The 15,330-nt window shown below is 39.1% G+C and overlaps 1 protein-coding gene and 1 non-coding gene across 2 annotated transcripts in view; both read right to left on the reverse strand.

Annotated features, from left to right (window-relative positions):
- LOC126024307 (phospholipase B1, membrane-associated-like) overlaps positions 1 to 15,330 on the reverse strand; it is a 101,581-nt gene that overhangs the window by 11,226 nt on the left and 75,025 nt on the right. The window contains exons 35-36 of the mRNA XM_049784695.1: positions 14,845 to 14,967; positions 9,285 to 9,358 (exon numbers count right to left, since the gene is read on the reverse strand). Of these exons, the coding sequence (XP_049640652.1) occupies positions 9,285 to 9,358; positions 14,845 to 14,967 (197 nt within the window). The remainder of the gene's footprint in view (positions 1 to 9,284; positions 9,359 to 14,844; positions 14,968 to 15,330) is intronic.
- Positions 10,644 to 10,750, reverse strand: LOC126025182 (U6 spliceosomal RNA). Its single transcript, XR_007501226.1, has one exon. It is a non-coding gene; the product is annotated as a U6 spliceosomal RNA (small nuclear RNA).

Below are 15,330 nucleotides of genomic sequence, written 5' to 3' on the forward strand. Positions count from 1 at the left end.
GCTTCCTGATCTTGGACTGAAAAATACATCCTACCTGTTCCAGTGCTGTATTCTGTATCAAGTTACAACTTGTCTTCCCTGATGCACCAAATGCCTCTGGTTGGACTTTTAGGAGCTCTATACTCCCTATCTTTTTAGAGTAATCTTGGACTTGATAAAAATTTTTAGCTTATGTATTTCTATTTTTTATGATTAAATTATTTTGAAGTATATTTGATTCTATATTTTTATTATTGTAATTAATATTTTTATATTTTATTTTTTATCTTAAAAATTGATGTTGTATTTCATTAAAGTTTTGCTTTTGTAACTATGGGGTTGGGTTAGATATTGTTACATTATTATTATTATTATTGTTATTGTATTGTACATTATTATTGTTTGCTTACTAAAAAGGGGGAATTGTAGTGTATGCCAATTGCAGTATATGCTGTAGGAATGTTTTTTGCCTGTCGTTCCAGCTAGATCTTCCAGGTCCGGGCGATAAAAGAGGAAATAAATAGCTTGTTGGGGAGGCGTAAGGGGCTTTTATGGCAGAGCTGATGGCTGGTTCATTTGCTTTTTGAGGCTGGCTTCAAACTGACAAAAGACTCTCTTTGCCGAACCTTTGGTCCCCTAATATTTTGTCTGTGTGGATTATTTACTCCAGATATTATTACCAAGGTCTCCCCAAATGGGGGGAAGGAAGAATGGGATGTAATTTATCTTTCTGGGAACTATTTGTGGACTCAGAAACAATAAGGAGTTCAACATCCACCAACAAAAGCCTTCCCTCTAAGTTCTGGTACAAGACAAGGAAGTCCTCTCTCACAACTCCTCATAAACATAGTACTGGAAGTCCTTGCTATAGGGGTTAGGCAAGAAAAAGATAGCAAGGGAATCCAGATAGGAAAGGAAGAACTCAAGCTCTCACTGTTTGCAGATGACATGATACTTTACTTAGAAAACTCTAAAGACTCTACCAAAAAGCTTCTAGAAATAATAGATTCATATAGCAAAGTGGCAGGCTACAAAATTAACACACAAAAATCAATAGCTTTTTTTCTCTTTTTTTGGTTGTTTGTTTCTTAATTAAATATAATTTTTATTTTAATCATAGTGGCTTACATATCATTGACAATAATATTTTAGGTACATATTAACATAAAATCAGGGGAATTCCCATCACCGAATTGTCCTCTCTCCACCTCCGTTCCCATCTTTCCCATAACATCTTCCCTTACCCCCGGGGCTGCTAGAATAAGTGGTCCCCTCTGTGCCTAGCTTACTACTTACTGGTCTTAAACCTATTTGGTTTTGGTACCTCCCTTATTCCCCCACCCCAAATGGGAGGCGGGACTAGATAGTTCAAGTTATGCGGTTGTGTTTGAAGAAGAGAAAGGTAATAACCTGGAGAAAAAAAAGAAAAAGTTACTCCGGAAATGGCCCTCAGATCAGTGGAATGGCTCGAATACTCAGAGAATGTTCCACAGACATAAAATCACCTAATTTTTGATAAAGGAGCAAGAAATCCTAAATGGAGCAAAGAAAGTCTCTTTAACGAGTGGTGTTGGAAAAACTGGCTAGACACTTGCAAAAAATTGAACTTAGAATCCCAGTTAACATCATGTATGAAGGTAAAATTCAAATGGATTAAAGACCTCGATATCAGACCCCAAACCATAAGATATATAGAACAACTCGTAGGCAAAACACTGCAGGACATTGAGACTGCAGGCATATTCAAGGAGGAACATGCACTATGCAAGCAAGTAAAAGCAGAGATTAACAGATGGGAATATATTAAGCTGAGAAGATTCTGCACCTCAAAGGAAATAGCACCCAGGATACAAGAGCCACCCACTGAGTGGGAGAAAATATTCAACCAATACCCATGAGATAAGGGGCTAATCTCCAAAATATACAAGGCACTGACAGAGCTTTACAAGAAAAGAACACCTAATCCCATCAAAAAATGCGGAAAGAAATGGACAGGCACTTTGACAAAGAAGAAATACAAATGACTAAAAGTGCTCCACATCTCTAATCATTAGGGAGATGCAAATCAAAACAACAGAGATTGGCACACATCACAAAGAAAGAGAACAAGTGCTGGCAGGGATGTGGAGAGAAAGGAACTCTTATTCACTGCTGGTGGGAATGCTCTTTAGTCCAACATTTATGGAAAGCAATGTGGAGATTCCTCAAAAAGCTAGAAATCAGCTCCCATATGATCCAGCTATACCACTCCTAGGAATATACTCTAGGAACACAAAAATAGAATACAAAAATCCCTTCCTTACACCTATATTCGTTAATGCACTATTTACCATAGCAAGAATCTGGAAACAACCAAGATGCCATTCAACAGACAAATGGCTAAAGAAACTGTGGTACATATACACAATGGAATATTATGCAGCTGTCAGGAGAGATGAAGTAATGAATTTTTCCTATGCATGGATGTACATGGAATCAATTATGCTGAGTAAAATAATTCAGATATAAAGAAAAACGCACTCATCTATGGGTTTTAAGAAAATGAAGGACATTCTTGCAATAATAACTTTCAGACAGTAAGAGAGAAGGGCTGGAAATTACAGCTCACCTCATGAAGCTCACAACAAACAGGGATGAGTTTAGTTAGAGAAATAACTACATTTTGAACTATCCTAAAAATGTGCATGTATGAGGGAAATAGGCAGCCTGTCTAGAGTACAGGCGGGGGTTGGGTGGGGAGGAGAGAGATTTGGAACATTGGTGATGGGAATGTTGCACTGGTGATGGGTGGTGTTCTTTACATGACTGAAACCCAAACACAATCATGTATGTCATTAAGGTGTTTAAATAATAAATGTAATATATAATATAAATATTTATAATGTATACATATATATAAAAAAAACAGGACTAGGTGATCACTAATGGCTGTCATTCCAACTCAAGATTAGCTGTGTGTGTTTGTCCTCCACTGTCGGTCTCATTCTTTGTGATCAGCCTAACGGGCTGAGGCTTCAAGGCCTATTTCATAGAATTCCAGACAGTTAATTCTCTAAAGTCCACAACAAAATGGAAGTCTATCATTAATCTTTGGAGAAAAGGAAAATCCCAAACAAGAGTTCACACTTGTTTCCTAGCAGGAACCTAGAAGACATGTGATTCTGCTGTTATTGAGGAGTGTTAGTTACCTTCCAAAACTTGCACCTCTGAAATTCAAACCAGACAAACATCATTACACATTTGCATTCCCAGAGGGGCTGATAGGAGGTAACGTGAAGATTTTATAGCTTTGTACCACACCCCTTGTCTGATTCCACTTGTCCCAGCAAAAGCATGAGCAGTCTTTCTGCTTGATCTCATTGAACAAGTTCAAGTTCCTTCCTCTAAGACTCAGAGACAATAGCCAAAGGAATAAAAAAAGAACAACCTTTGAAAAAATGTGTTCGTATAACTTTGGTCTTCTTTCTGTACAGTTAGTTCTCAGACGAAATGCTCAAATGCAGGACATGGTATATAATTATTCTGTTACCATCAAATTCGATGAGATCTAAAGTGGGCTCTCGAATTTTACAAGTAAAATTAGTACATATATACCTCAATGTTTGAGAATTGAAATTTATCTGACAGTTTTTAAGAAGGTAGTATTGGATGCCCTCATGTCAGATGGCCAAGTTATATACTGTCTCCTCACTGGTTTTGGAGTTTGTGTTCATCTTTGGCTAGGGAGACCTTTTCCACAGTCTACTCCTGGAATCACAACTACACTTTCTTCTTCTATAATCACAATCCTGAATCATTATTAATGTGGTGTTAATTAGTTCTAATATCAGGACAATCAGAATTTTATTCCTGTTGTCAGGAGGACATTATTCCTCCCACTTTCAGTGCTGGAATGCAACCATAAGCAACAATCTGAAGTCTGCAATGCATGTTCTCAGCAAGTTGTGATTGGGACAAGGCAGGAAAGCTTCCAGCTTTCATGCCAATACAGCATAACACCTGGAGTATTAGAGCTTCAACCAAAATCACTCATAAAAAATAAAAAAACACTCAAGATGAGAAAAGCATAGAGTTTTATTTTAAGTAAATATTCCAAAATGGGTTGAGTCCAGGAACGCAATCATTGCGATAGTCCTTGGAATTCTGTTGTCATTGGATTTGGAAATTTGAAATCTGGTTGTCAGGGGCAACTGAGGTGAAAACTGGCAAGAAATGAGTCTGGGGTAGGGCAGAGAACCTTCACACAAGGCCTCAACTAAAGGGCCCAGGTTCATTAAAACTAGACATAGTGAAACTATATTATGCACCATCTCTAGGCCTCTTCAGATGACCCATATCCTCTACCTTAGTCTAATTTAGTGAACGTGAACGAAGCTCTGTACAAACCCTAATAGTAATTAAAATAACTAAAAGGAACAGCAATATACATATAAAAATAGTCAGGACCCAAAGGATCCATTTTTTAGGTTGGTGCTTCCCAGTGAAGAAGTAGGGCTGGTCCTGTGTAAGAAGAAAAGACAGTTATTAGGACCACTACAAACCATCCATCATCCCACCTACAGCTGCCTGGTCCCCAACCTGAAAGAGTACTTTTCTGTAGACCTACTTTTCTGGGCACCTCTCTTGCCCAGCTCAGTGAGTGTAATCTCACATCAACTCTACACATCATGGGATCCCAGGGAGCATTGTGGGGGATTAAGATTAGAGATCTCACACCTCACACCAAAAAGCCTGGAAGATGAGGCATGTAGGACTTTCTCTTCATATATATTCTTTCCTACTCCTCACTACTGTGCTTTCTTTTCCCTGGTAATATTGGGTATCCTGTTAAATTATTCCCAAACAAGAAGCACAAAGGGGCTGACTCTACTCTCCCTCTCAGAGAAGCGATGTTAGCACACAGGCATATTTCAGAGTAGGAGATTGGTCAGGGCTGAGGAAGGGAAAGGGCAGACAGCAGACTCCAATCAGGTGTGACTGTGCTAAGTGTAGTTGTCTATGGAAAATCACACTGGACGTGTAAGGCAGACAACATACTACGAGGCAGTAAATAGGGACAGGTAATGGGCTCAGAATAGGAGATGGAGAAAAGTCAAAACAGAGGAAAAATCATGGGCTCCTGTGGGGGTCAGATCCAGTCAAAAAAGTATAGGGTCTGTCCAGTTATGGATAAATTTTGTCCTCCCTTAGGACTCCCTAAAAGGCTGTAGGTACCAAGGAATGTTTTCAAGCAGCCTTGGAGACTGGAGTTAGTCACTTCTGGCAATGATATAAGATGGAAGGAAGATAAGAGAACCTTGCAGTTCAAACCTCGTGATAGTGTTTTGTCCAGAAAGCACTCTATTAAGATTCTGCCTAGTAAGGAATTTTAATGTGGGTTTTTATCAATGGTTCTTCCAACGACAAAAAGAACCAGGGACTGGCAGTAATAGAAGATGAAAGAGGCCCCAGGAAAATGAAAGAAAGCCTGCATATTAGCCTATATATTCTTTCCTTGATTATACCAATTACCTAGTAGACTCTTCCCTGAGAGAGCTCCTCTTCCTGAGTGTAGGACAGAGGATGCTTGGGTCCCTACATGGCCTTTTGGCTATACTTTCCTGTGTGAACCCACTACCTCTCTGAGAGACTCTCTTCACCCTCATTGAGATTATATGTTCTCTCGCCCACCTTACCCTGCTACACAGCCATAAGAAATTGACAACTGTTTTGACAATGAGGAGAAAGCAGGTGGTAAGTGGTAATTGAAGAGTTGAAGATAAAGTCTCCTGGTGTTTGATTTGTGCCAGAAGAGGTGGGGAACATCCCTCTAAAAACTCCAAGCTTCTTCCAGACTAGCTATGTTGGACTTATACTCACCTTACTGGGGCACTTGAGTTTATCTCGACTATATCTCCAATGAATGAGTGTGGTCTTATAGCCAACAGGTTCCAGCTGGAAAGAGAAACAAGGCAGTTTGATTCCCTCGAAAGAATACAGAGGCATGGAGCTCACTCTGTCCCATGTGTTTGCAAGCTTAGTGCATATATATCAGACTCTTAAAATAAAAATATATTTGCCATAGAGATCGCATAGTTCTAAATCAACAGCTAGATCAGCAAGCAAAAAGGAACCCGCTGAGACCTGGAATATGTACCAGGGATTCACCCATGAAGACTCAGATTTCCAGGAAAGGATGTATGTATGCAGAATCTTCAAAACTGGATGTGAGTGCAATCACAGTAGTATGTTATTGAATAATATGGTTGATCATTGTATTTGCAGAAAAATCTGAGATCATTTATTATTACCATGACCCATTTGTTATATTTCTCTAAGCTTTTTCAAAATTTTCTTAGATTTAGGGGACAGTTAAAATACTAATTTTTTGGTGACACCCGTCAGTTCTCAGAAATCACACCTGGCAAGCACTGAGGACCATATGGTATGCCGGGTATGAACCACCGTCCTTCTGCATAAAAGGCAAATGCCTTGCCTTCATGCTCTCTCTCTAGCCCCAGTTCAAATATTTTTGTAGGGGCCAAAAGTGGCCAATTCTAGTAATACAAAGTCAAGCAGCCTAAGTCTCATGGGAGAGGATTGACTATGGAAATATTGCATTATTTAGGCCCATTGGCTTTGGAATACATGGAAGTATTTCCTGTAACATTTTAGGAGAAATAAGAATCAAGAAATCTTTCGATTGTGACTGGATATGAAATCCAGGCCAAAAATCTTCTGCCTATCCATCTTAATCAGCATATGCTCCGGTTGATTGCGGGTGTCCTGTAAGCCCTCGAAGCGGCCCGGCCAACGGAGAGTGGACGATAGGCTCACGAACAACCGCACCTTTATTTTGCAAAGCTCAGATCACACAGCCACACCTTCAAAAAATCTAAGAGAGGTTAATATTAATAAGGCCCAAAACAGGATTTGTTCAAAGGCTTTTAATGTGGTTCAGCACCTTCTTATATAAGAGGTACAGGGGCAGGCAAAAGGCAGTGTCAATCACTCTTTTTAGTGCACAGACCATCTCATTATTCCAAATAAGGTATAAACACAGGACAGGTATGGTTGAAACAAGGAACATAACATCATTCCCCAAATATGGAAAGTGGGTAGTGGGGCAGGGGCATCATGCTAGATCCTGGTAGAGTCTGTTTGGCCACATTTCTAAGCCCTTAACAGATTTATGGTGGGACAAAGTTCTTAAGGAATAACTTTGTAAAATCCCAATGTTGCACAAAACAATAAAAGGTACCTTGTTAACTCAAGAATGTGGGCTAGGGGAATCTAACTTCATTCCAGGCTGTGTTTTTTCCCCTGGGCTAAGAAATTCTTTATTACTTTGTTTCCTGCTGCCCAGGGGCTTTGTAGCAAACAGCACGTAGAACTGGAAAATGGCAGAGAGGTTTTTGCAAAGTGGCCACTGTCAGGTTACGGTAGTCAACAGTTGATGATCCTGTCATGTATCCCATTCTGAGAGGGTGTTTTAGAGCTTCAACCAAAATCACTCATTAAAAAATAAAAAAACACTCAAGATGAGAAAAGCATAGAGTTTTATTTTAAGTAAATATTCCAAAATGGGTTGAGTCCAGGAACACAAACATTGCGATAGTCCTTGGAATTCTGTTGTCATTGGATTTGGAAATTTGAAATCTGGTTGTCAGGGGCAACTGAGGTGAAAACTGGCAAGAAATGAGTCTGGGGTAGGGCAGAGAACCTTCACACAAGGCCTCAACTAAAGGGCCCAGGTTCATTAAAACTAGACATAGTGAAACTATATTATGCACCATCTCTAGGCCTCTTTAGATGACCCATATCCTCTACCTTAGTCTAATTTAGTGAACGTGAACGAAGCTCTGTACAAACCCTAATAGTAATTAAAATAACTAAAAGGAACAGCAATATACATATAAAAATAGTCAGGACCCAAAGGATCCATTTTTTAGTTGGTGCTTCCAGTGAAGAAGTAGGGCTGGTCCTGTGTAAGAAGAAAAGACAGTTATTAGGACCACTACAAACCATCCATCATCCCACCTACAGCTGCCTGGTCCCCAACCTGAAAGAGTACTTTTCTGTAGACCTACTTTTCTGGGCACCTCTCTTGCCCAGCTCAGTGAGTGTAATCTCACATCAACTCTACACATCATGGGATCCCAGGGAGCATTGTGGGGGATTAAGATTAGAGACCTCACACCTCACACCAAAAAGCCTGGAAGATGAGGCATGTAGGACTTTCTCTTCATATATATTCTTTCCTACTCCTCACTACTGTGCTTTCTTTTCCCTGGTAATATTGGGTATCCTGTTAAATTATTCCCAAACAAGAAGCACAAAGGGGCTGACTCTACTCTCCCTCTCAGAGAAGCGATGTTAGCACACAGGCATATTTCAGAGTAGGAGATTGGTCAGGGCTGAGGAAGGGAAAGCAGACAGCAGACTCCAATCAGGTGTGACTGTGCTAAGTGTATTGTCTATGGAAAATCCTAGACGTGTAAGGCAGACAACATACTACGAGGCAGTAAATAGACAGGTAATGGGCTCAGAATTGGAGAAGGAGAAAAGTCAAAACAGAGGAAAAATCATGGGCTCCTGTGGGGGTCAGATCCAGTCAAAAAAGTATAGGGTCTGTCCAGTTATGGATAAATTTTGTCCTCCCTTAGGACTCCCTAAAAGGCTGTAGGTACCAAGGAATGTTTTCAAGCAGCCTTGGAGACTGGAGTTAGTCACTTCTGGCAATGATATAAGATGGAAGGAAGATAGAAGAGAACCTTGCAGTTCAAACCTCGTGATAGTGTTTTGTCCAGAAAGCACTCTATTAAGATTCTGCCTAGTAAGGAATTTTAATGTGGGTTTTTATCAATGGTTCTTCCAACGACAAAAAGAACCAGGGACTGCAGTAATAGAAGATGAAAGAGGCCCCAGGAAAAGAAAGAAAGCCTGCATATTAGCCTATATATTCTTTCTTGATTATCCAATTACTAGTATACTTTTCCCTGAGAGAGCTCCTCTTCTGTGTGTAGGACAGAGGATGCTTGGGTCCCTACATGGCCTTTTGGCTGTACTTGCCTGTGTGAACCCACTCCTCTCTGAGAGACTCTCTTCACCCTCATTGAGATTATATGTTCTCGCCCACCTTACCCTGCTACACAGCCATAAGAAATTGACAACTTTTGACAATGAGGAGAAAGCAGGTGGTAAGTGGTAATTGAAGAGTTGAAGATAAAGTCTCCTGGTGTTTGATTTGTGCCAGAAGAGGTGGGGAACATCCCTCTAAAAACTCCAAGCTTCTTCCAGACTAGCTATGTTGGACTTATACTCACCTTACTGGGGCACTTGAGTCTATCTCGACTATATCTCCAATGAATGTGTGGGTCTTATAGCCAACAGGTTCCAGCTAGAGAGAGAAACAAGGCAGTTGATTTCCTAAAAAGACAGAGCATGGAGCTCACTCTGTCCCATGTGTTTGCAAGGTTAGTGCAAATATATCAGACTCTTGGGATAAAATATATTTGCCATAGTGATCACAGGTTCTTATTAAACAACTAGATCAGCAAGCAAAAAGGAACCCACTGAGACTGGAATATGTACCAGGGATTACCCATGAAGACTCAGATTTCTAGGAGAGGAAGTATGCAGAATCTTCGAAATTGGATGTGAGTGCAATCACAGTTGTATTTTATTGAATAATGTGGTTTATCATTGTATTTGCAGAAAAATCTGAGATCATTTATTATTTCCATGACCCATTTGTTACATTCCTCTAAGCTTTCTCAAGATTTTCTTAGATTTGGGGGACAGTTCAAATACTATTTTTTTTGGTGACACCCTTCAGTTCTCAGAAATCACCCCTGGCAGGCATGGGGGACCCTATGCTACGCCGGGTTTTGAACCATCGTCCTTCTGCATAAAAGGCAAATGTCTTACCTCCATGCTCTCTCTCTAGCCCCAGTTTAAATACTTTTTAGGGGCAAAAAGTGGCCACTTCTAGTAATGCAAGGTCAAGCAGCCTAAGTCTCATGGGAGAGGATTGACTATGAAAATATGACATTATTTAGGCCCACTGGCTTTGGAATACACGTAAGTATTTCCTGAAACATTTTAGGAGAAATAAGAATCAAGAAAGTTTTCGATTATGACTGGATATGAAAACTAGGCCAAGAATCTTCTGCCTATCTTCCATAATCAGCATATGCACTGTTGATGATCCTGTCATGTATCCCATTCTGAGAGGGTGTAACACCACAGCACCTGAGTATTGAGTTTGTCCGTTCTGTGATTTGGTTCAATGCATATCTTGAACTCTTCAGCTCCTGATCTCAAGGTTATGACAAAAAAGAAGAGATAGGTGATCTGCTTAGTACTGACTACTCTGAGCCCATGATTTTGCTTTTCTTATTGCAGAGCACATTTTGTGTGTCCCATTGTGACACAATGAAAGTGGAATGCTTGTCATGTTATGGGAGAAGTAACAGGGTGAAGTGGACACATCAGCTCAAAGACTAGATCTGCTTAATGTGATCTGTAAAAGTGGGGCAAGACAATGAACTGACCTAAATTAAGGGCAGCACTATACTGTGTGTTGGCAAAGCCACCTTGGACTGTTTGAGCATAAAGGAAAGGATGAAAGTAAGCATCAGTCAAGAGTAGCTTCACAATATTCCATTCATTTTCTTTTTTTCTTTAATATGGAACGCTTCACCAATTTGCATGTCTTCCTTGCGCAGAGGCCATGCTAATCTTCTCTGTATCGTTCCAATTTCAGTATATGTGCTGCTGAAGCGAGAACTCCATTTTCTTAAAGCTATATTAAATCATTATTATAATCATTTCATTCATAGTGAGAAAACAGGTAGACAACACAGGATATGCTGAGGAGGTCAAAGGAAACAACTGGTAACATCTAACTCTGTATTCTTTTTCTGTGTTCTCAGGAACTACCTTATCTGATATCTCCTGTCATTTATTTGGCTTCTCATATTCTTCCAGGATTTTTCTCATCAATGCTATCAATTCCAACATGAGCTATTATTGGTCCCCAGGAAACTTCCCAACTCTTCTAATACCCATTTTGATACAACTTTGTCTCCATCATTTGACTCAAGTTCAGCTAAATGTCACTAATGGCAGCCATACGTCATAACTTCTCTTTCTGTATTCAACTCATCCAACATTTCAGCCTCATATACATAAGTCTTTTCTCAAAAGTAGTGTTGTCAGCTCTGAAGAAAAAATACCCTCAATTTTGCCTTTGTTCTTCATTTGCTACTGATGGCAAAAGTGACAATAAGCATTCCAAAACTTACTTGAATAATTCAGGGCTCGCCTTACAGAGAAAGTAATCTAAAAATTTAATGAGAGCTGAAAATGCCGTACAAAATAAAAACAATATAATCAATCTCATAGTTCACTAATATCCAGTGCTTAATAACCAACCAAGAGACACTGAGTGGTAAGTATGTATAAAACAAGTCAACTCAACTTTCTGCTGTTTAGCTTTTAACAGTCAGGGTAAATGCAAGTTCAAAAGTCAAGGCTAGAAAATGATTAATGACACAAATGCTAAGTGATCATCAATAAAGAATAATACATAAATTTCAAATGAAACAAATGTCAAATGTGGAACATTTTGGGCCCAGGCCAAAACAAGTGTGTAAAAGAGTGGGCAACTTCCCTCTTCTGAGGTGTTCTGCATTCCAGACAGAACAATTCATGAATCCAACTATGGTTACCTATCATAATTTTTAAAAGTCATTATGCCCATCCTCATGTAATGATATCCAAAACATGTAACCAACAGGTATTAAGAAAAGATAACTCTATAAGAAAACTGATAAAAAAAAACATATACACACAACAAGAGAGTATTCATATTAAAAGATTAAAAACTATCATGCTGTGAGCTGTTAAATGAGTTGAACTAGATGAAATCATTTGAGTAAAGATTCACAGTCAGGTCTAGAATGGATTTAGAAGGACTTGTGTCATTTATGTATTATTAGAAACATAGAGTGAAACAAAAATGACCAAAAGCAACAGAACTGGAGGATTGGTTTAGAGATCAGAGATTACCAGGCAGAGTAGGGCAGTATGAGAGGAGGCCTTAATCCTATATTAAAAGTATGTGGTCATTCTGGTGGTGTGTGTGATGCTTGAATCATGTGCATTAATGTATCAACCTTATTGTAAACCATGGTTTCATAAAAATGAGAAAAAATTTTAATTTGTATTCTTTTCTGTCTGTTCTTTCAGGGAATTCCCTGTTGGCTTCGTGATTTGGAATAAGACATCTGTAATTGACTTCTACATTTTCTAAATTTCCGTCCCAAACCAACCCCTCTTTGAGCTTCAGTTTGTATACTTGATTGTTTTCTGGAACAGGATTCCCTTCTATCTGAACAGACAGCATTCTTTATATGTTTTCACGGGTGCTGTGGGATAATGAAAGCTATGGTCTATTCTCCACATAAATGAATGGCCATAGCTTCCTAGTTTCAGAGATGGTGCGTGGTGTGAGAAATTGAACCATGGCAGAAGTATTAAAGGCATCTCCTATTTAGAGTGCTCCACAACAAACTTGTGACTTTCTATCTCTCCGTGCCCCATCCAATATGGCACAAATATCCCTGTTTTCACTAGGATCTTATCATGATTTAATCAAAAATGCAATCTAATACTATTGTCTTTCAATAAAAGGTGGTCCTGTAAGTGATATCTCTTTAGTTCCTTCATTTTATCTCTATTTAGCTAGAGCTAGAAAAGGCAGTGGGGCACCTTGCAGCCTTGTCTGATTATTCTTATCAGTTTGGAGCTGCCCCCAGTATGAGTGTCAATTGTATGTGCTCAGGGGTATGTGTGTAATATCCATTACAAAGTGGAAAGGCAATTCCTAGGTAAGTGATAAATAGGGGAAACCTCACTGCAGAAAGACTGACAGATTTTCTTCCTATCCAGGAGTTTCCAACTGCATGTCTAGTGGCTCCTAGGTTAATGAGGTCAAATACCAGGAGGCTGGGTATGTTATGTGAAATTTTCTGGCCTTTTATCATTAGGGCTGTTTGACCTTGGTAAAACAAAGTGATAGCTTAGTCTGGATTTCCTTTATTTTGAGCTTTGTGGTTGTTTGGAACATAGTTTTCATGTCTTCTAAACCTCTCTCTCATGGAAACTTTATGTCGTGCTTATCCAGAAGCAAATCCAGATGATTAATTTCCAATCTATAGAGATGAGACATTACTATTGTGTGTGACTTTAAGGAAACATGTGTTTATGTGTATGTGTTTGTGTGGGTGGGTCATTGTGCTTGAACCATACTCAGAAGTGTTCAGGACATGCCTTGAAATGCTTGGGAGACACCCTTGGCTATGCTCAATAAACCTTCTAGTTGCTGGAACTTGCTTTGAAATGGGTCATTGACAGACCATGTGGCCTCCTGTAATACAAGTATCTTACTTCCTATACAGTTTCTCCATAAGCAGATTCTAGTGGGTGTTGTTTATTTTATTTCAGTGAAAGCTAACATATGTAGTAATGCACACTGTATTGTTATTATTATTAACAAAATAATAATAATGAAGTGCTGGTGTGATACTAACTTCACTTTGTTAAAAGGAACTAACTTCCAAGTAAACAACATTGGGGACATTTGCCTGAATCATCCCTGACTTTCCAGCTACTTCCACCAACACCCCCAACTTCTTCCAGTATGATCTACCCACTTAGGGAACCTTATTTTCTATGCCCTTCTCTTTTACTTTTAGGCTAGAGTCACTGTGACTGGCTCTTGTATGACAGATCAAGCCTGAAAAGTGTCAAGATTGACATATGTAATCCTGGCGATCAAACCCAGGTAAGCTCCATGCAAAAGATGCACTTACCTACTGTAATACTTACCTGGCCTAAATTTGTATGTGTTTGAAATGCATCCATATATGTCGATACGTAATGTATCATTTATTAGCATTGCTCTAGGCATTATAATAGAAAAGTACACAGAACCTAGCCATCTCTTGCAAATAGATAAGGAGTTTAATGCAGGGGTACAGACGATGCTGCCATAACGGTTTTCATGCAAATACTTTAAGAATTAAGGTATATATCTTTGTTGTTGTTGTTGTTGTTTTCGGGACACACCCATTGATTCTCAGGGATTACTCCTGGCTATGCTCTCAGATATAGCTCCTGACTTGGGGGAGATCCTATTGGAACCAGGGGATGGAACCGCGGTTGTCCTAGGCTAGCACTTGTAAGGCAGATGCCTTATCTCTAGCGCCACTGCTCCAGTTTTTGAGTTCAGGTATATTTGTGTTGAAGATATCACCAAGAGAGAAATAAGTAGTTGTCTGAAAACAAATTGCTGGACATGATTTTCAAAGTCTTTAAAAATTTATTGTTCTATCCAATTGTTTTTAAAACCCTAATAAGTTAGTGTGAACTCAAAACTGAGACTTGATATATTATCTGTGATGATCATAAATTAAAATGACTGAGTAACAAACTAAAATCACCTGATATCTGAGGAGAGAAAGATTGTTTTCAGAGGGTGTCCATAGTGATAGGGCATACAACAAAGGAGAAATCAGAATAAAAAATACAAGTAATCCCTAGTGCTGTGATGTTTTTAGACTTTGGGCAAGTCTCTAGAGTAGCTACTGGTGGACCCTGTATGAGTTTGGATCTAGCTTTATCCTTGGGAACAAACAGCCTTTACAGAGTAATGTAGCTATGGAAGCAAGAGAATTTCGCCAAGGATGGCTCCCAAGACATTGGAAAAATAGCACTATGACCCAGGTATTCCCAGGCAGTTAAGATAAGGTGTGTATCACTAACTTTGTGACTTTGACACTCAGCAATATTGGTCATTGGGGGGGAAATTCCATCTACCTCTGTGGGTAGCTCCTCAATCTGCACACTCACCATGTTGTTCCAGAGAGCAATGGCCATTTGATTCTGCATAAGGGATGAGAAGAATTTGCAATCCATAGTTATGAGGGAACGGAACTCTTTCTGCAAGAAAGAATAAGAAATTATCTCCCAAAAAAAAAAGATCCTTCTCATCACCTTACTGGTTCTAAGGCATTTTCTAATGAATACTTTGTGTTTTGCTATAATTTTGTTGATGGATAAATTTGCCACCTGGGAATTTATTTAGATAGAATGGAATTGTTAGGTTTCTCAAAATATCTAATCCTAGCTATTTTTATCACCTTTGGTCACCTCTGATCACATAAAGTGGATCAGAGGAGAGGTTTTAGTCAATTTAAACAATCAATATAGAAAATCAGATAAACTTTCAGAAGCTTGGTCACTGCTAATTTCCTCCCTTTTATTCCCATGAAGCAGCAAGAATGAGTATTTGTAGGATTAGAA

Source organism: Suncus etruscus, chromosome 12 (genome assembly GCF_024139225.1).
Source record: "Suncus etruscus isolate mSunEtr1 chromosome 12, mSunEtr1.pri.cur, whole genome shotgun sequence".
In the NCBI taxonomy this organism is placed as follows: domain Eukaryota; kingdom Metazoa; phylum Chordata; class Mammalia; order Eulipotyphla; family Soricidae; genus Suncus; species Suncus etruscus.